Raw genomic sequence first — 21,939 nt, 5'->3', positions numbered from 1 at the left:
GGTGGAATAAAATGCGGCACGTAGTTCTGAGTTATGAGAGCTGGGGAAAGGAGCCAAATCACTCCGCTAAAAATTAGTTTGCCAATAATTTTACAGAACGATGACAGCGTAGCTTCGAAAACAAATCCTTTATAGGGAAATGGGATGGCTGCATGACAGACTCTCTGAGCCATGAATTCTCTGCTGCTCAGGGACGAGGCACTGCTTTAACAATTAGTCTTCGGGGACTTTTTTTTTCCAGCAGTCAGACAATGGCAGCTGCCTGTAACTGAAAGGTCATGCTGTACAATAGACTGGACATCAGAACTGAAGAATTCTGGGATTTAAGTCAAAAGATTCCTACTAACTTGCGGCAGTCATCTGCCTAAGAAGCTTAACTATTCCCTGTCTGTGAAGTGGGGTGAAGATGATGAATGCACAAGAACCTTGTTAGGACTTTTGCAGTATTCCAGTTGTACATCTCAAAAGACATACACCTCATATTTGTAGCACGTGATTGAGAGGAGCTTGAAAAAGGTTCAGTGGCTCTGGATTCAGATTTGGCCGATGAGCACAGAGACAGAGAAGTAACCTGACAGACCTCACCAGTGTTGCATCTCCCTTCTTGCTCAAGTGCAGGTTTTGGTGACTGCTATATTCCAATGATAGCTCTCATTTTCTACATTAGTCATTATTTCAAAACAACACTATAACGGGATGTTTCATTTCTTATTTAACAGAGAGCTTTTGTTAGAGACCTGCTTTGGTGCAGTACCACCCAGATACTTTTTGTCACCAGCTTGCTGAGCAGAATATGTGAACAGCTCACTTCACAGGGCTGTAAGCAACAAGAGTGAGGCAGCAGGACTTACTAAGCCTCTATTCTGGGTTGCTTATTTAATAAAGACTTGTGCACCCTTATACATGCAAAAAAGCTCTTGAGGCTTCCAGAGCTTTTCAGCAATGCACCATTTTTAAGCTAATAATCTTTTCCAGCCATCCTAGAAGCTCTGCTAATCTACTGAGCCAGGTTGGCACAGGTCATCAGCTGCCTGTGAATGAGCTGGTAGTGGCAGGCAGGCACATTTCTGTTCCCAAATGGTAAGGAGGTTAGAAATAAGATGAGGCAGTGCAGGTTGCGCTAAGAGTAAGTGTGCAGATGTCTGAGGAAGGTGTTTTCATCTCATGTAAACATTGTTCTTATATTTTTGTTGTAGAAGATGATGTGTCAAATGTACAAATAATGTGTGCCTGGTGCCAGAAAGTTGGAATCAAGCGCTATTCCCTGAGTATGGGAAGTGAAGTGAAATGCTTCTGCAGCGAGAAGTGCTTTGCAGCTTGCCGAAGAGCATATTTCAAGAGAAACAAGGTAAGAGAAATAAGGAAAGATGTAACCTGCATAGACATAGCTTTAACTGGCCCAGCCTGGGTCTCATTTAGCATCTAACAGAAGCTCTTTTCTTTTGTTTTCTGTTTCACCCAGTCCCTCACTTTCCATCTGTATTGTCTGTTGGACTGTCAGCCCTTTACTAACCTTGTTTCTTTCAGTTCCCTTCAGCTAGACGCTTGGGTTTTTTAGAGAATCAGAGAGCTTAGATAAACATCAACAGGAGCATACCAGTCCCACTTTGGCCTTAGGGTTTCAGGATGGTTGCTACACACACACCACTAATTTGCATCATGCAAATATAGGAGAGGGTGGCTGTGTATGACAGCCTCAGCCTTACCAGGCAGTGGGAGCTGTGTCACCAAGTCCCATGGCAGTGAGATCATGGCTGTGCTTTTAAAGCCTAAGTCTGAGTCCCACTGTGGCAGAGGACGTCTCCGTGATGCTAGTGAGCTCTTTTCAAGTGTACTGTGGCTCATAACATCATCATGGCTGCAAAATTCAGACACTATACATTTTTGGTTTGAGGTAAGCAATACTAGAACATCTAAAGTGCCATGAAAACCCCTCCTACTCAATTTAAATTTAACTTTGCCTAAAATTAGAATGTAATCCTAATATTGAATGCCTGCAAAAATTGCTGTAATCGCTGAAGTACAGTGCTTGAAAATGCCCTCTAGGTTGCTTCAGCAGCTGTCTTTCTTCAGCAGTATGTGCTAAATGCCATTTAAAGAAAAATAACATAGGAATGCTCCAGCATTTGTAGTTGTTGAAAAAGTAACTGTGGCCTTTTGTGACTTATTAGTGCAAGAGGAGTCTTTGGATAGTCTTTATGGTCTTACAAATATTTATTATTCAAAAAATCCTTCAAATTTTAGCTTTCTAAATGATACTGTTTTCCCTAATGCTACAAAACATTCAAAGCCTGCCAAGTTGCAACAAAATTCAGTTCTCCAAGTCTAGTATTATAAATATGTGGGAATAACACGTAAGTACATATAGATCCTAGAATCAAGATGTAATGTTACAGCAAATTACCCTCCTTTAGAAATTTGGGTCACATCATCCTGCCGAAACAACAACAACAAAAAAGTGCCTGAAGAATTAGGTTGCAAAAATCAGTAGAGTGGAATTTCAGTGGCAGTCCTGGAGAATCAAGCTCATAATGTCTACTGAAGCAGACAGGCAAGTTAAAGTCACGTGAATCCTTCTGCCAGGAGTGGACCTTACGTCCTTTTTTCTAGAGATGTAGAAGAGGGAAATACATGCTCTTAGGATGCTTCTCATTTCAGAACAAGCTCCCATGTACATACACACATGTAGATGCATGCATATGCAGTTCAATGTCACTTAAAGTGTGTAAGACACTGTCATGTAACAGGATCCGGATCACACTCAGATGATGTGCCCGTGACTCTGAGTCACAAATTGGCATGAGTTAGATACTTAGGTTGCTCTGAAAGTAATGCCTCCTATTTATTTCCATGGAAACTACAACAGATACAAAGAGCATGGTAACACTGTTTAATAGAGGAAATTCTCAGCTATGAATTGCTCTTGTTCAACATAGTCACCACCATTAACTATGCATTTTCGCCAGCCATGAACAAGAACATGTATGCCATGCTCATAAAAATCTGCATGGCTGTCTGGAATGGGCCTTGTCTTTCATGTTGCTGTTGCCACTGCTGAAACGTGCCACCACTTCACTGTGCTCACATCCATTGCTTGATCTCCATCAGTGTTCAGCAAGCATCAACGAATGTCAATGGGTGCAAGTTTTTCTGCATGGAGGAATTCAGTGACATGCCTTTGCTTTATACACACTTCCATGTCAGACACCATTGTGTCGGACTGCCCTTCTGCTGCCATCTGTCACATGGCAACAGCATGGAATATTAGTGGGAAGGTTCACCCTCTACTGCCATACAACCGACATCCATCTCTGACATTTTGGACCAACATAATACAATAGGAGGTATTACTTTCAGAGCAGCCCTCATTTTAAGAGCGAAGGGTTTGCAAGTGATCCTGCTTAGATGGTCCTATGTGTACTCCAGTGATGAGCACCAGATAACTCAGGAAACCTTGAGAAAGTACAACCAGTTAATGGTGTGTTATCTCTAATCACATAGCCTAGACCCCAAAATAGAAGGTTTAGGTCCCCTACTAAAATAAATACGTATTAATATAAAGCATAGGTGTAGTTAAACCTGTTACTAAGTCTGGAGCAGTAGAAATCAGTAGTAGTAGTCTATAGCCATCATTTCAATCACTCAGGCATCACACTGAAAAAGTTCCCCATTACCTAGTTAAAATTTATTACCTGTGTTCTCTGCTGGATGCCTCCTTGTCCTTGTATTTTGATGAGGGGCAACTAAGAGCATCTTATTCCCACTGGTTTCCTTTCCTACACCTCTATTAACTTCTGGAAGTTAAGCAGTTCTAGATATTTTCAGCATCTTTTATCCAGAAATGCATAGCATTCATTATTTTTTTATATACAACTAACAACAAGACAACATAAAATTGATAATGTTGGTTGCTACATTGTCTCTGCTTCAAAGAAAGCTACTGAATCAAATTTTCTCCCTCTTTGCACTTGTGATATCAATAACTGTACAGAATCTGACCTAGCAAGGGAAATCCATAGCTACCCACTGCATATGTATTGATGTCATTAAATGATCAGGGGACAGAATATTTGGGAAATGCTGCCATTAAATTAAAGGAGTGGGAGAATTCAGCAGACTCTCATGCTTCTTATTTTGCACTTGACCTGTTAGTAATAGAGCAGAGTGCTGAGGAACAAGATTGAAAGAACAAGGTTGCGATCGTTTTGGATTTAACCGCTGACCTTTAATCTGTTATTGCTAGTCCAACAGCATACCTGTCTCCTCCATGAGCCTAATGCTTATTTATGTGTTCGAGAAGTTACACTGCTCCACACTTTCTCATTTTTCAAACAGAGGAGTGAAATAGTCACGTTTCACCTGCCTTATGTGTGTTTTAAACAGCAGACCTCTGCAACAATATGGGGTTGTATTACGTTAAATATGTACAGCTGCTGCATTTCAGGGAGCTGATAGAACTTTGTGGTCACTTGGTTTAAGGCTTGAATTTCCTAATGGAGCATGCTGAGCAGTGCTCCCTCTCTTCCCCAGAAGAGAAGTGCTGTGATAAGCACTTACTTACAATGATAGAACTATTTAAACAGTAAAGAGTAAATCATTGCTGGTGTCTCAAAATGCCACTAAGTAACACTGCCAATTACGTATTCCTGAATGCCAATTACAGTGTTCAAAACTAGGGTTTTTGTAATCACTCTATTAACAGGCAGGAACAATGCACACCAGTGTGAGATCGCCTTGCAGCACCCCCAGAGAGCAGCATGGGTGCCCCCAAAGCCCCAGACTGGGTGGAAAACGGCTGCACCCAGCCTGTGCTTCCTTCCCCAGTCCTCTCACACCACAGGCATTGAAGCAGTGCACTGGGCTAAGCTAGCATCTGACTAGCCCTGGAGATGTGCATTCATCCCCCGCGCCTTGTCATGGCAGAGCTGTGCCACTCATGCCCCAGGCCTGTAAGAGAAAGGCTTGTGTGATTGGAAGTTGCTTTTCTCATAAGAAATGCAAATTCTGTCCAGGGTATCCTGCAGTCATGACCATTTAAAATTATCTGTATTAGCAACCATGCCTTGCAAGAATAGAAATATATATATTTTTGCAATTATAATGGATCTCCCCACAGACTGTAATTTTATCTAAATTACTAGAAATAAATGAAGAAAAAATTGATTTTTTCACCCCTTTAGGCAGAGAGTGAAGTGTTTATATCTAATGTAGAAAAACCTCCAACTACCAGCAGTGCTACTAAAAAAAAAAAAAAAACCAAAATCTAAATTCCTGTTCCTGTTTGGTCTAGTGTGCATAGGCAAATATAGATAATGAACTAGCACACAAACCCATTGTGCATAATAATACCAACTAAAAGCAAGTAATTTGGGAAAGGGAGCATTTCACACTAATGTTTGTAATTGAGTAGATTTAAGATTAGGAGTCATTTTGATGCTCTCTTCCTAAGATATTTAATTTTATAGGCCAACTAATATAAAGGTAAGTACCGAAGAGGCACATAAGGGCAAAGAGCGTTAGACCACCAAGTTTCAGAATATTAATTTTAAGAGGAACTATTGGATTCATAATTGGATCCAGTGAGTTTGAAGCCTGAAAAGATTAATTTTGAAATTAAGTTTATTGAATCAATGGGTCAGAAAACAAATTTATTATGACCAAATGGCCAAACCTAGCACGAGGACTGAATTCGTAAAGGTTATAAACTCTGTTCACAGACACATTATAGCATAACTTACTTGATTTGACTAAGACCTTGGATAGGAAGTGGTTGCAAGGTTGTCAGCCAGTGTTTTATTCTTGGCCTTGTCCCTGATGTGCACTGCCTTACCATCAAGAAAAAAAGATGATAGATGTTTGGTGCAGCCAAATTTCACTTATAGGAATAAACAGAAAGGTGTAAATCAAAAAGCAAAAGCAAATTGCTGTTCAGTGGCATGAAAATTTAAATGGCGGGGCCATTTCCTCTGTACGAGATGGAGATCCATGACACCTACAGTGGCTGGCTTTGCACAGGGAGAACTACCTCTTCCTGATGCAGCTTGGATGCAGGCTTGGCCAGGCATCCTTGATGCAGGCCATCTGCAAAGACGGCATCTGGCTTTGCTCTCCTAAGCAGCAAGCTGTATTCCCACCTCAGAGGTGGGTATGTTTTCTGCTCTTCTGGCCCAGCTGTGCAGCAGGGATGAGGGTGAGCGATCAAGTGGGGCTGTAGGAGATCATACACATTTATTTAGCTCTCTGTTCTGTTACAGCAGATGATTACTAACTCTTTCAAATTATATTTCAAGACAATAATCTGTGCACAGCATCATAAAGCCTTAGTACTCTTGCCTGAACTGTTTTTTCAGCTAATTAATATATATTATACAATGTGATTACTTTGAGCTTGTATATACAAACATATCCTGAATACTGGGAGTAAACAGAAGCTATCATTCCCCAGAATTATTACTGAGGATTGTCATAGAAAGTTCTCTTGATTTCAAGCTTAATTATGCAGCCTAACAGCGCATAAGAAATATTTAACAATCTCTCTGTTAAGTCAATGAATAATGGCAAAAAATGTTTCTTTTGTCTCTTTCTCAGGCACCTGCGAAATTTAATTTGTAAAATGATCATCATTCATGAAAATTTGGAAAATTGCTTAACAGATCTTGATGCAAATAGTGCCCCTGCCAAAAAAAAAAAAAAAAAAGCTTAGCTGTTATGTCTTCCTTTGCGCTTCTTTTCCATAATAAGCTTTGAAACACATGGGGCTCTGAATAGAAAATCTATTTCTCCTAGAGATTTAACTTGTATTAATTAGGTGTTCAGAAAGGTCAGTGCTGAGCAGGTGTTCTACTTGGTTTGCATGCAAGTGTCTGTGTTTGGCTTTACGGAGCAGTAGAGAAGTGAGGTTTAATGAACAGCTCGCAGAGTCACTCGTTCTGGTGCGGGTTTATGCAGGATGCGTGTGTGCATCCTTGTGTCTGCTTGGGTCTGTGTGCACATATGCAGGTGCAAATATGCATATTTGCCAAAGAAACCAATTAATAAGGTTTCTTGCTAAGGCTTGAAGGTGGAAGGGGAAAAGATGATAAACATTTCCATAGCTGTGATTGCTGTGTTAAGATATAAATGAGTGCTGATGAATGAATGCAGATGAGACGCTGAGTGAGCAGAGGAAAGAGTTTGAGTGTGGGGCGCAGTTGCAAACTTCTTTGAGGAATTATCTGGAGAAGGAAGGGGAAAGAAAGCATTATCCCTCAGAGGATGTTGTTAAATTATGTGGGCAGAAGGTAAAAGGCCACAGGCTGTGACCAGTAATCTGGAGCAGACACAGATATAAAGCGAATCTTGAGCTACGAAAAAGATGGCCAGCATTAGTCAAAAAGAGTAGATGTCATTGTTGAGCTGTTATCAGCTGGCCTTTTTGCTTACTGCATACTGGGGCCAGAATTCTCATAAAACTCCTTACTTAAACCAGAGGGAAGATTTTCTGTGGTTAGAAGAAGAAATTGAAATTCCAAGCTAACCTGCAGGGACCAGTGGTCAGAATATCTCACTGCTCACCCACACCAAAGCAAAACATATTAACATTGCTAATGATGAAATGCATCAGCACCTGACTGATGCCACCAAAGACTTAATGAAGGGATCTGGCGAACCAGCATGCTTGTCAGTTTGCAAACTCAGTGGACATTTTACTGTCCATCTGCTGCCATTTAATACTATAAATTTGAATCAAATTCCCATTGTCTGAATTACTAGCAGGTATCCAATCCAATTAAAAGGCGTGTTCACTTTAATTTTAACCACCATGTCACATTACATCAGTCGTGTCTCATTCTGGCTACTTTGGCTTTATCAAGATGAATGTGCTAATTAGGACCTGAGAATCTGCTACCTCTTGGACAGCAGGCATTTGATTCAAATGAATCGACCAGCTTACACGAGGTGTCTTCGCATCAATTCTGGACAGCTTTAGCAGTGGCATCTCTCCTTGGTGCCAGAAATAGATTTTGTTTACGTGCAGACATTACAACACAATACCACTAATCACATTAGGACCTGACTAGAAATACTTTGAAGGTACGCAGCTCAGACCAATGACTTGGATTTAAGTAGAGAGATGCTATGACACATTGATATTGAAGATGTGTAAGAAGCTCCTCTCTACTGGATACATTCTCAGAGTTATTGAAGAAAGATTGCTGGTAGCTATTTTTCTGAAAAAAATAAGGTTTTTTTTTTACTGAAGTCTTAAATCACTTAGATGAATTTTTGGAGGGGAGAAGGAGATGCGAGGGGAAAAATAGGCATTTTACTTTGTTAAAAATTTTGGCAAGATGTGCTTCACAATCTGTGTCCAGTACATTTTTGCATCACCAAGAGATTTTTGATTAAAGTGTTTTAGATGTGTAACAATGATGCATTCAGAAAATGAGCAGATACAATACACTTGGGTGCTTACTTTACCTCTGAACCTCTTTGGCTCCAGTGTATGCAAGCTAGACAAGCACTCAATAAAATACTGCTCTCCCCTGCGTTCCAGGCTTTGCATTGGCTTAACCCAAGCTGTCTTAACCTCATATGAATTTATGCACCTTCCAGCCTTTCTAGCTTTGTTTTCACATGATCCTTACAAAAAGAGCATCAAAAACAGTGCATATTCTGATGAAAACTTAGGGTAGATATCCAAAGTGAGTCTAATTTGTGCAGATTACATTTGATGCCACTTTTCTCTTTCCTGACAAATATATCAATCATTAACACCAATAAGAACCGGGTAAATAATGAAATGCATATTAAATAATGTGTTTGTTCAAAAATATCATGACATTTGAATAAATTATTGGCTTAACGCATCTGTTCACTTCCCAGTTAGCTCATTAACTTAGGGAAATATTGAAAAAGTAACTTGCGTATATTTTTGCGCTATCTATATTTTTATTTTAAAAGCAAAATTAAGCAAATATGGCTTTCAAAAATATGTTTGGATTAGGAAGAGTATTGTGAATGACACCCTGTGTTCACACTCCTGAGAAGATTAATGGCGTATTACAATGTCACATAGTTTTAGGTAGCAAATGACAGAAATATTGTCATTTCTGGTCCCAAAGTTTCTCAGGAGACATCTTGCTGTCACAGTACTCCCCAGCACGAGCTGGTAGCTGAGTAATTTGTGCAGGTGAGCTGGCAATCCAGTGGAGTTATGAGGTTTTTTTGTCATCCGATGGTTTATATTTACTCTCTTGTTGTTCTGGAGCAGTGACTTCCCTCTTCTTTGTGCATAGAAATCCTGGGTCAAATTCAGGGATGAAATTGTTTCAGGCAGACCAAAGGAATAAATCACATTGGGTCTTTTGTCCCCTTCTGGGTAGGAAAGATTCACCCTTTAGCTTTGTTTGCAAACACTTGCTGGTTTATGAGAAGATGGAAGAAGCCCTTGCACACATTAACCTTGAATCTGGCCTCATGAATCTCTACAGGGCTAGGGAGGCCAAATGGTTATAACTTATAAGCTGCCAGATGAACAGGAAAATCTACTGCTGGAAGTTGTTAGTTAAAGTCAGCTTCTCACTATATATCAAGTAGTACTTGATGTACAAAGTGTTAAATTTGCTGGACAAGCTGGGTGGGTAGTTTTTATAGGGCAAAAGTCTGAAAATGTCAAATATCTTTCCTCTAGAAAATAATTTCTGCAATAGTAGAAGACTGTTTGCTGGCCAGCTAAGTTCAATTACAGACTGCTCTCTGTCAAAAACCCAAGCATTTATAACTCACCCATTTGAATTTAAATTGGGCTGAAAGTAAACATATGCAGCAAATTGTCAGCCTGGATGCAATTTTGTAGCTGAAGTAAATGTACTCATCTGTTTAATAATTTTTTGAAACAGTCATAAAGTGTCTGATGGTTTTGGGGGTGGGAGGGTTTTGTGCCTGTGCTGGGCTTCACATGGTTTTGGTTTATTTCATCTCCTGCCTGAGGAGCAATGGCTGGCCTGGCCTTGGCTGCATGTAGGGCTCCTGGGTGGGAGGTGGTGGTGGTGGCCTGGCCTTCCTGCTGGTCCGGCCTTCTGCCTGCCCGCGCGGCCTGAGAGGGAGATGTGGCTCCATTGCCACCCAATTGCCCTGAGAGCAGAGAGGCTCTTTGCTGGGCCTTGCATGGAGGAGGATCATAAGTGCAGTGTAACTGCCCAGTGCAGCTATGCTGGGAAGCATGTGAGACCATCAATGTTACCCCCATTAGCAGTGGCCAAATGCTGCTCAGTGTCTTACATGCCCTTCCTTTCTCTGAAATTCAGACTGTCAAATCGAATTGGAAACCCACAGTGTTGTAAACCAAAAACTCTGTCTCTGTTAATCTTATTATTTTCAATTTAGCTTCCAGGCTTTCACTGTTGTGCTGCACACCACCACCAAATCAGGTGGCTGACAGCTCCTGGAACTACATACTGCAGAACCACAGTGTGGTTTTGTGGGGAAGGGTACCTCAGAGACCACCCAACCCAATTCCCTCTGTCATAAGGCAGGAGCGTCTCTCACCAGCTCAGGTCGCTCAAAACCCTGTGCAACCTGGCCTTGAACTCTTCCAGTGATAAGTCTGATAATTTGCAACTAGAGGATTACACTAGAGTTTCAAAAAGAAGAGTGACGCTTAGATCTTTGTGAGATGTTGGGCTGGAATGATTTCATCATTTGGTAGTAATGGTGAGTTTTAATTGGCCGTTGCCAAATGGTTGAGTGTTATGCCTCTATTTGTCTCCATTTGTCAATATCAATGCCTCGATAAAGCACTTAACTCATTCGGTTTTGTCTAATGCATAGGCCTTAAAACAACAGATGACCATGCTCCTAACTTCAGTGCCACTGTATGACAGCTTATCCTGATGGAGGTGAGGATAAGGAGCTCTGAAGGAGAAGGCTCTGAAATAATGAGGAAAAGGGTTAAGCAAGAGAAAGTTTTAAAAAAGGAAAAAAGAAGCATTGAATCACTCTGGAGGCTATTTAAGAACACCATATTAGATGCACAGATGGTACATATACCTCTGAGCAAGGAAAAAGTAAAAAGGGGAGAGTAAATCTGGCATAGTTATGTGAAGAAGTGCATAAGCTTAAAGGGACACTGTCAACTTAAAAATCACACTTTTATTGGAAAATTTGTTACCTACTACTGTTGCAAAAAACACCTATGATTACTGTAGCTGAGAGATGAGACAAAAAACTCGTTCTGTTTTACGGTGCTCTTTCTTTGGGCCTGATCCAAATTCCATCGGCGTCACTGGACCCCCCCCACTGATTTTCCTGAGCTTTGGATCAGGCCCTCTGCATGTTTGACTGTACATTGTGTACAGGCTGTTTCATTATTTTGCACGTGGTCTGCTTTCACATTGTTTCTGTGGTTTTTCACACAGCAAGAGTGGAAAAAACGTTTTTTCCAAATTTGAAGTGTGGTTATTAAACTATGGAAATGCCAGTGGGGTCCCGAGCACACTTGTACCAGAAATACCGAATGTGTGACTTTTTAAAGACAAAGCTCCTCCTTCAAAATATCTGTGAACATGATCAGGTCACTTATAACAAAATGTCTCTGAGATATAGTGCACACTGGAAATAAAAGAACAGGCAAGTTATTGGAAGGACACGTACGTGGTGCTGCGAAAGCTGTAGAAAAAGCATCTAAAAAAAGTAAAAAGCTCCCTCGTAAGTCCCCAGCTCTTATAGGCTACCCAGCAGTGACTCTGACCCCTTCTGAAATAGTGGAACAGCAGAAAAGCTCAATTAATTTTGTGTCCACCTTCACCACAGAGGATGATGAAGAAATTCCTGTTCCAAGGACATTTTTCACAGGAAATCAGAGTGTGGCCTTATAACAGAGATTGAAGTCTCTTAGGAGGAAGTTATGGAGCAACTTCAGCAACTCAGGAGCAGTAAATCACCAGGACCAGATGGTACTCATCCGAGTGTTCCTAAGGAAATAAAAGTGTGAAGCAGCAGAGATATTGACAAGGATCTGCAATGTATCATTAAAACCAGCAACTGTTCCTGAAAATTTGGGAGTCATTTGTATGGTGTTCAAAATAAAAATAAAAGAGAGAGAGAGAAAGAAACTGAAAGAGATTAGGAGATTACTTTCTTCTTAGGCACTTCTGAAGCTGAGAGTTCCTAAATATTTTTTGTTCTATTGATCTAATGGCAGAACAAGGTAACTTGCCCTAGCAGGTTATAACACAAAGAAAAACACTGCCTACTGTAAATAGACAAAGATGTTTAGGTGAACATAGTTTATTTGGACTCCAGATCACATTTGCTGTGTAAGGTTGTTTATTTCTGATGTGTTATTTGATGTGGACGAGTAGTTTGATACAAACAGAGAAAGCATTTTGGCACAGAAGCATGCATTGCTCCACATTTCTGTATGAGGATGGACGTTTAAACATGAGGCTGATCATATCTCACAGGACCCTAGTGTAGTGCCAATGCAAAAATTACTTTATGCTGCTGAGGAATGCTTTATATGCATGACAAAAGTTTATAATCCAACTTACTAGAGAAAAATTAATTGTAGAAAAAAAGTTTAATTTTTCAACAAAACCAGAGACTTTAACACACAAAGCCCACTTCACCCAATCTCCATTTTCTGCAGTTAGGCCACACGGGCAACAAGGAGTAACAGAGGAGTATGGAGGTTTTGCCAAACAAACACAGCTAGTATGTACACACACAGAAATGAGATGAGGGAGGGAAATTAGAAGTTCTAATGGATTTAGAATTTAGTGAAGCACTTGAAATAGCATCTCATGAAATCTTACCCTCAGATTAATTCAAATTACTTTGGATGTGAACACTGTCAAGTGGCCTGAAAATGGGCTTAAGGAATAAAGCAAAAGGTGGTGATAAAGAGCAGGTTGTGGATAGAGAAGGACCAGAGGGATGTGCATTAGGTTGGTCTTGTTTCATGTTTCATTAATGATCTCCAGGAGAGAACAGGCAGTGTGTTCACAAACTGCAGATGATGCTAAGCTAAGAGGAGTTGAGATACTAAATAAATAAATAAATAAATAAATAAATAAATAAATAAATAAAATCTCTGGAGGAATTAGAAATAATAAAAAAAAACAACTAAATTACTTTCACTTTGACAAAAGCAAATTAATCTATCTAGGGAAAGAAAAAACAAACAACTCTGAAACAACTATCTTAGTGGAATGAGCAAAGCTGGACCACAGGCTGAAGCTGAGGCTAATTACAGGTAATAAATCAGACCATGGTGATGTAGCAGTAGTGAAGCAGTCATGAATGGGGTCTGTAGCATTATGGCTGCCAAGAAGGCTGCCATGTGGCTGGGACGTACAGACTGAGCAAAGAGCAGAGGGGCTTAGAGGCAGCATGGTGGGTAAAGCTAGAAATGTACAGTCTGAGGTGGTTAAAATTGGTGATTCTTAGCAAAATGCGTGGCTTGGCCAGGTAACAAGAACAGAAACTAAATATAATTTACCAGAGATATTATGTGCCAGGTCAAGCCTCATATGCACCCTATAACCACAGAAATTATAGGATATTTTTCACTCTTTCCTCCAGATAGTGGGTGCTGCTGCCATGTGCAATTTGCCAGACCAAGTGGACTGAGCATTATGGTGAGATCCTGTCCTCCCTGCAGAATGGTTGCCCTGGTGGCATAGCGAGCCTTTGGGACTCGGTGACACAGTCCAAATCTAAACTGAAGTGTCCCATTTGGTCACAAAACACATAGCTGGTGTGAGCAGACATCTCTTTGTTAATATTGGTGGAGCTATGTGCGTTGGCTGTGGTTTTGGCCCAGTACTGGAGCTGGGCTCCATTTACTTTTTATGTGATCTGGAGAAGCAACGGATTCGCAATAGCGTCTGAAAAAAATTTCATTATTATCACTAAAATGAAAATATTTTGTCTCATTTGCAATCATCTTCTAATCTCTCATTAAAATTCATAATGCGGTTATCTGTCATCACACTATTCTTTTGAAATATTTCAAAAATTCCAGTAGTTCCTAATACTGTTGATACAAATATAGGAGGTATGGAAGTCTTCGTAAACAGGTTAAAGCAGTATGTGAGATTGTATTAAAAAAAAAAAATCATGTAGAACTGACTTTAATTAATTGTATGCGGACGTTTCAGCATAAATTGCAATGCTGAGGCACCTTTGTTGTGCCAAACTTTTCCAAAGAGCACAATTGGAGATGTTAGAGCACATTGTGTCGTTTCTAAGATGATTTGCTCCAGTCAGCTGGTCATGGTGGTGTACCGAATTGAGTTATGGTGAGCTTTTTGTTTCTTCAGCCTTGAACTTAGGTTGGAATATCTTGGTCTTGCAGAACACAGTATGTGGTAAGGCACTGATCGCCATAGTCAAATCAAAGGAGGTTCCTTGTTTGTGCTGATATCGGGGCAGTGCTTCCATTGAGGTCAGTGAGATGATAATTGAATACAAAGATGCAAGACAATGGTGACATTTTAACAGGAAAAATGAGGCATTAGGTATTTGTCCGTGTACTTCACAAATTGCTGTTTGCTGATAAAGCTGTGTAAGGTACTTTAGACTTAACCTAATTTATATTAAATAAAGCCCAGGTGTGCTGCACTTATTCAGGCTGGCTAGACCTTCATTTTCCTTAAGGCAGTGGGGTAATGCACATTTTTTCACCTCCACCATTGTGCTTTATCCTTTCTCTTGCTTTATTCAGTTGAACCTTTTTAGCCTTCACAATACAGATTCCAAACTTTTACCCTCTGTCTGGCTGCGTCTTATTGTATTTTCTAGCCTGCTTCTGCCTTTTTACTGGCAAGGCTGGGATTCACTGTTCCATGTTGTGTTCTGTATTTGCAGCATGCCTTATGGATGTTTTTGTCGGTTTTTTTTGTTGTTGTTGTTATTGAAAGGTACCATGGAGATTCTGTTGTTTTTTTCTCCGTGCCCTTAACAGGGCTTAACTTACCACCCCATTAAACAGTCATTTCGTATGTGCGATTGTGATTACTGGAATGTAGGTTGCTATTATTAATCATCTTTCCACTCGTACTGTTACATTAATCATGTGAGGAGATGAGAGTGTAAGTTTGGATCCAGCAGGATGACAGCTTCTTATTCAGAATGGCACGAAATCCAACTCACAGGGCAAGGAATGACTTTCAGAGTCGTTTTCCCATTTGCCAGTTTTGATTCCTGTTCTGTGCCATTCTGCAGCAGTGTGGACACAGAGGTTTCATGAATGAAACACGAGGTGCAGGAACAGTCGGAAAAAGCAGTTTGGCACATTGTTTTTGCCAGAGTTCAATAATGGGTTTACCCTCACACCCAGCCACCAGCAAGAAGGCAGTCCTGCCCTGCAGAGCCTCCCTCTGTGCACTCAGGAGTGGCTGTAGTTGTGCACACTGGGCTCGGTGGCTGCTCCCCTTTGTTCCCACATGGCATGTGCTCTGCTGCGGCCGTGCGCCCTCACATCATCCTGCAGGAAATGTGCTGTCGTGCACAAGAGGAAGGAGCCTACCGCCTTTTCTGCACATAAGCACGTCCTTTGGGGAAGTGTGCTTGTGGAGGAGCAAACAGGACAGTACAGCTGGAAACAGTCTGCTTGGAGATAATCAGAGCCCCAGCAGGAGCACCCTCTGAGCGCAGCTGCACAATTCCCTTTGCTCTCTAGAAGGCACTGCACCCTACGTGCAGTTTCCAAGCTACATTTAACACAATTGCCCATCAGCACTTAGGAAGCAGTTACCACAGAAACCCAGCGGAGACCAATTAGTCACATGATTAAATTAATTAAAATAACCCAGGGTATCTGCCATCTTACTTCTTTCTGCTACGAGTAGTGCATGACCTAGACAGAGCAGTAATTGGATGGCATTATTGTGCCTTTTAATCCTAGAATCATCTTCACGCTGTACGAGAGGTGGTCTTTGATTTTTCCTTTTCCATCTTTCTGCATAAATCCCTTCCCAGCGATCTGTGTTACTCCCTTGCCGCGGAGATGCATTATTCCTTTTTGGTAGATCTGTGCTATTGCACAAAAACATTCTCCAACCCCCTCAATAAGCCAACTAGTATCAAATTTACAAAACATCAGATTTAACAACAGTGAGATTTGTTATGTTTGGGATAAGAGGATTTGGAAACATTTTCAATTGCACAGTTAAGACTTTTGGAGGTCTTTAATGACAGCTCTAACAATACTTGCCAGGGAAAGCTCTGTAGCCTGTATTAGCACTTGACCTGAGAATTGTAAAGCACTAAGAAAAGACTGTATGTTGTGTCTTCATTTCCCAAGTAATTCAGTTATTGCAGTGGGCGCGTTTAAGTGGAACAAGCTGTCTGAGTTGTAACACTGCTTCCTGGGAAAGGCAGGCAGTCCGATGTCCTTGGTTGTTTTTAAAGCCTAGCAAAGCACAGCCACATTCTAACTGAGTAAATCACTCCTTTGTCCTTGTTTTTTCTGCTGGCCTGACAATGGCATCCCCCAGACATCCATGTCATCTAGGGTTTCCTTCTATTATACCGGTGTCATGCTTCTGCATGCGCACAAATCATCTTTACCTGAAACCACATAAAACATGGAACATTGCAATTTCCATCTCATCAGAGATTTCCTGGTGACTGCTCTGAAGTTACCTTGATCCATTGCACCAAAGGGGAAAAAAAAAAAGAAAAAGAAAAAGAAAAAGAAAAAAAAAAAGAAAAGAAAAGAAAAAAAGCTATTTCTGGCCACGGAGTAGAGAGCAGCTTGCCTCTCCAAAGCAGATTCCATACAAACAGTCTTGACAAAATAGCATGCATAAATTACATGCCTCTGATGCATTAATTCGTGCCTAACAGAGCAAGTGGCAAAAACACTACATTTACAATGGATGGGTATAGGATGGAAGAAATGAAGTCTGTGGGTTAATGTATAAATAATCAACAGTTGCAAATATTATGGAAGAAAATGGCTTTGCACGTGCTGTATTGTTGAAGTGCCATGAACAAACATATTTTAAAGACTTATCTGGCTCTGACTAGCCTGTCAGAAGGGATGTGCATGTTTGGCAGTACTAGGGCAGAGATGCCTCAACATGAGATAGGATCTTGTCGTGAAAGGAGGGCTCTGATCACCAGTCATGGCAGTGACATAAGTGACCTCCACTAAGTTACAACACATTCCTGATGTAAAGCAAGCTTTGTGCCAGATGTAGTCAGTACTGTGCCCAGGTAGCCAAGAAGACGGATGGCATCCTGGCTTGTATCAGAAACAGTGTTGCCAGCAAGAGCAGGGAAGTGATCCTTCCTCTGTACTCAGCATTGGTGAGGCTGCATCTCAAGTACTGTGTTCAGATTGGGGCCCCTCACTACAAGAAATACATTGAGGCCCTGGAGAGAAGGGCAACAAAGCTGGTGAGGAGTCTGGAGCACAAGTCTAATGGGGAGCAGCTGAGGGAACTGGGATTGTTCAGTCTGGAGAAGAGGAAGCTCAGGGGAGACCTCATTGCCCTCTACAACTTCCTGAAAAGAGGTTGTGGTGAGGTTGGGTTGACCTTTTCTCCTGGATAGCAGCAATAGAAAGAGTGGTGATACACTGGCACAGGCTGCCCAGGGAGTTGGTTGAGTCACCATTCCTGGAGGTGTTCAAGAAACATTTAGATGTTGTACGACAGGACATGGTTTAGTGGGGAAATATTTGTGGTAGGTGGATGGTTGGACTGAATGATCTTGGAGGTCTTTTCCAACCTCGGTGATTCTATGATTTTAATGCATTTCTGTCATTTACAGAAATTGTCCCTGCTGACCCACATCCCTGGTATTCACACATGCACACACGAATTACCAAGTATAAATGAAACCAAGTGCTCTGAGTGTTTCCATTTTCCTTGTGTTTTACTTGTCATGGGCTACTACAGTGTGTGTAACTCTTGCTGAAAAATGGCCTCTCATGTAGTGTTTGATTTGGCTGTTTTTGCAGAAAGTGACAGAAAAAGAAATTCTCCATGGGATTACCCAACTTTTCAATACAGTGGTCCCATAGCGATTGGTTGAATTATGCTTTTATAAAACTGAAGTAAACTAGTGGAAAATCTGGTCTGAAGATTTTAGATACAGCAGCCGCATGCTGTTGTTTTCAGGATTAAAAAATGTCCCATAAATATACTCATAAAAAGGACCATGGGAAGTATGCGTTCTGTTTTGTGTTTTCTTCATCCACAGAGCTGCCTACTAAGTTCTTAAGGCTCTTCTTCCTTTATAAGTCAGGAAAAAAAAAGCATTTTTTCAGATTAGAGAAATAGAAAGTTTATGCTGCTGTTTCCCAAAGACAGAGCTGGAGCAGTCCCGGTGGGGTGGCTGGGGACACTGCTGAAGGATGGTCACCAGGTGCTGCCAGATGATAGCTCCCACAGCACACGGATTACAGGTAGAGATTACAGCAAGAGAGATGTGCTGGGCAGTAAAGAGCGTAACATTTCAGTTGTGGAGGTCTTGGGCAGTGGGAGGTTTGCAAAGGAATCAGTGGGATTCCAGGTTTCCTTTGTAAGAAGGTGAATAAATTATATCTGCCCTCCTTGGAATAAAAAAGGAGAGGATATAAAAAGGAAACCTGATGAGGTGCAAGCAATTTTAAAATAGTTATTATGAAGAAATGTTATAAACGCACAGTGTATCACGTGCCAGAATAAATGAAAGCAAATCAAGATAGCAAAAGAATTTTGATGAAATACTTTCTGCTAACCGCAATAGCAGAAGCAATGTGTAGGAGCCATGTCGTAACAATCTGATTTCTGTAGGTGTTGTGAACACCTCAGCTGCGAGGAACCAAAGGGCTCTCAGTGAGGGGTCTGTGTGTGGGATGGGCCCGTTGTGTGCAGCTGCTCCTGGGCAGGCTGGAAGCAGGAGGAGGCTCGAACTGAGTGGCAGTAAAGCAGTCAGCATTTGGCTGATGTGATTTTAAAAAGTAGGAATGGATAAAACATGTACTTCTGAATCATTTATACATGACATTTTTGTGTGGTAGAGGACACGTAGGATAGTCTTCAGGCCTAAGTAAATAATCTGATGCAATAGATTCATCACACGAGGAAGAATGCCAGTGGGAGTGAAACACAGTGCCCTCTCAGAGTCAGGGAGAAGGCAATATAAGTGAGAGAAGGATGATTTTGAGGGATTCCTTTTTGCACTGCTGCTAATTCAGAAAGCTTTTGAATCTACAGCATTCTGATGTCCAGGATTCATCTGTTCTTAACCTCTTTTCTGATTTGTGTTCCTAAAATGGCTCTAACATAGAAGTAGTTATGGCAGAAATAACCTCCTGGAGGCCATCCAGGCATTTCTCTACATTGCAACAGAGTTTAATTGTTGTTTAATTTAATCCTAGTCAATTCTTATGGCAGTAATAGACAAAAGCATATAATAAATAGCCTGTGAGACTGCAAGAAGGTACTTAGGTACTCTCTTTTGATGTATTTTGAAAGCTTTCCTGCACTCTTTCTTGTAGTCCAGATTGTTTAACAGAGTAAGTAAAAGTTTCACAATTAAGTTTCCTGGTTTGTAAACAACATGAACTGTGTAGGCTGTGGAGTTGAATTCTGGTCATTCTCGTCAGTTTATCTCAAGTGATTTCAGTAGATTAACTGTTTGTTTTGTAGCAGCTGTATTCACAAGTGGGCCATTGCTTTAGGCATGGGCCCTTTAGTGTGAAGGATGTTGCTGGTGTTCTTGATTAGAAACAGTGTACATCTCTTTGCCAAACATCTAACTTAGAGAGAGGGGAGCATTTCCCAGTGAGCCCAGATAAAGGAAGAAGGAGGTAGGGGTGATTCCAGTGAAGGCAGATTCAGGTTGTTCTGACATTAAGGCAATTTGGATAGGACCCAGTTTCCAAAACCATATCCTATGCTAGCTCGTGTCATCATTCAGGATTTATGTTTACTGGAGGGGAGTCATTTTACTGTTGTTGTTTCTCCAAAATTCCTTTGTCTGAGGACTCAGCATTTTATACTTTATCAGCAACACTTCCATTGTCTTGTTTTCCTCCACCTGTTCTTCGCTGCCCACTGCCACCGACTTCTGCATACCCTCTAGGTCTTCCTGTTTGTGACACCAGCTCTTTTTATCCTCTCTAGCAGGTTCTTGCACCTTCTCCATGCCATGTTGCTTAATGTGAACTTGGCAAGAAATGAGAAAAAAAAACTTTCTTCCAGAATTCCATATCATTACTATATTTTTGTCCCCATAAATACTGTTTTGCCCTTTAATATCTACTTATATTTACTCCTCATTCTAGGAAGTGGCAGTGACTGTCCCGGTCACTGGGTTCATAACATGGTGGCAAAGTAATATGGCCTGCCTTGAGAGCAAATGCCCACTGTATAATACTTCTGTTTCATAGAATTGTAAAATCATAGAATGGCCTGGGTTGAAAAGGACCACAGTGATCATCTAGTTTCAACCTCCCTGTGCAGGGTCGCCAACCACCAGACCAGGCTGCCCAGAGCCACATCCAGCCTGGCCTTGAATGCCTCCAGGGATGGGGCATCCACAACGTCCTTGGGCAACCTGTTCCAGTGCCACCTGTTAACATGTTTTCAGTAGATTCTCAGTAGTTTTTCCCTATATTTCTGCAGCCAGAACTGGTCTTGGTGAGGAGCAGAGTGTCTCCAGGGGAAGTTTTAGCTTATGAATGTGCTCGGTGGATTCCCATGCCCCTTTTGCTGCTCTGCTTCCCCCTGAGTGCATCTCCTGGCTATTTTCCTTTCACGGCTCTTTGGGTTCTAAATCCTGATCCCTTCAAAAGTCAAAGGTAAACCTCAGTGGCTTTCTCAGCAGCAGGATTTCAGCACAAGCATCCTTGTAGAGCAGAAGCTCTGCCTATAGTACAGGTGGGCTGGCTATACCTTCTGCCAGGATGGAGTGGCGAGGCAGCAGCTTTGTTCAGGAAGTGGCCTTCCAGCTCCTGGGAGGCAAGATGCTGAGGACAGTAGACCAAGGCATACCAGTTTTATTATCTCAGCCCTTCTGAGACACTCACAGCACAGCACAGTGTGCTCCTCTGTCAGTTCCACTCAGATTAAAAACTACAGTGGAATGTTTCTTTTTGTGTTTTTGGACAGGAAATCAGAGAGAACTTAGATACCTAATATGTACCTGAAAAGATAAGTGCTATTTTTTTTTCCTTCAATTGAACTGTGTCGCAGAAAGAAATGGTTGACATGAACTATTTGTAAGACGGTTGCCTTCTCTAGAGAGCTTATTACCCTTCATCTTCCATTACCCTGGGTTGTTTGCAGGTAGCATATTCATTACCATGAGCATTCCTGCCTGCTTATAGGAGCACACGGTGTGCAGAGGCTGGCGACTGGCTGCTCAGTGCACAGAGCTGGGCTTTCCTCGTTTACCCTTTTTGTTTCACTGCACCAAACTGTGGAGCTGCAGCATAAGCAACTTAGAGCTTATTTACTTAGTGTGCAAGAACAAGCAAAACAGGGAGTTGTGACTGGTCAAATTATGTGTCATGTTAAGGGCCTTTTGTCTCCATTTGAGCGTTCTGAAACAAGACAAATTATGATATTTTCCTGTTAATTTCTGTTAATTTCTTTCCTTAATGAGTTTCATTAAAATCAAAGCTTCCAGAGGACTGAGCCATGACAGCTGTCTAAAGACTGTTTCGCTTGCTGTGGGCTGTTTGGGCTGAATAATTATTTGAGCTTTGTGAGGATTATTTCTTTAAATAAGAACAATGATACTCTGTTTGCGAGGAGTGCTGTGAGTGGTGCAGCACAGTTCTGTAGTGCTGACTCGTAGTACTCCGTGGCTTTCAGGAATACCTGGAAAAAACACCTCTCCCTCAGCCTGACATGTTTTTAATGATTTCAGTGGTGGATACAAAGGCAGCTGTTTCAGCTGGCAGCAGAAAGGGGGCTGAGCTTTTAATGAAGTAAACCAATTCTTGGAAAG

General features: G+C 41.3%; 1 protein-coding gene across 3 annotated transcripts in view; it reads left to right on the top strand.

Annotated features, from left to right (window-relative positions):
• Window positions 1–21,939, top strand: part of SOBP (sine oculis binding protein homolog) — a 109,988-nt gene that overhangs the window by 23,011 nt on the left and 65,038 nt on the right. For all 3 annotated transcript variants that reach the window (XM_031611199.2, XM_031611198.2, XM_090135916.1), the window contains one exon: window positions 1,197–1,348. In XM_031611199.2, coding sequence (XP_031467059.1) covers window positions 1,197–1,348 — 152 coding nt within the window. The remainder of the gene's footprint in view (window positions 1–1,196; window positions 1,349–21,939) is intronic.

Source organism: Phasianus colchicus, chromosome 2, assembly GCF_987193195.1.
Source record: "Phasianus colchicus chromosome 2, bPhaCol1.hap1.1, whole genome shotgun sequence".
Classification (NCBI taxonomy): Eukaryota; Metazoa; Chordata; class Aves; order Galliformes; family Phasianidae; genus Phasianus; species Phasianus colchicus.
The sequence above is the reverse complement of the archived record's forward strand: the minus strand, read 5'-3'. Positions and strand labels throughout refer to the sequence as shown.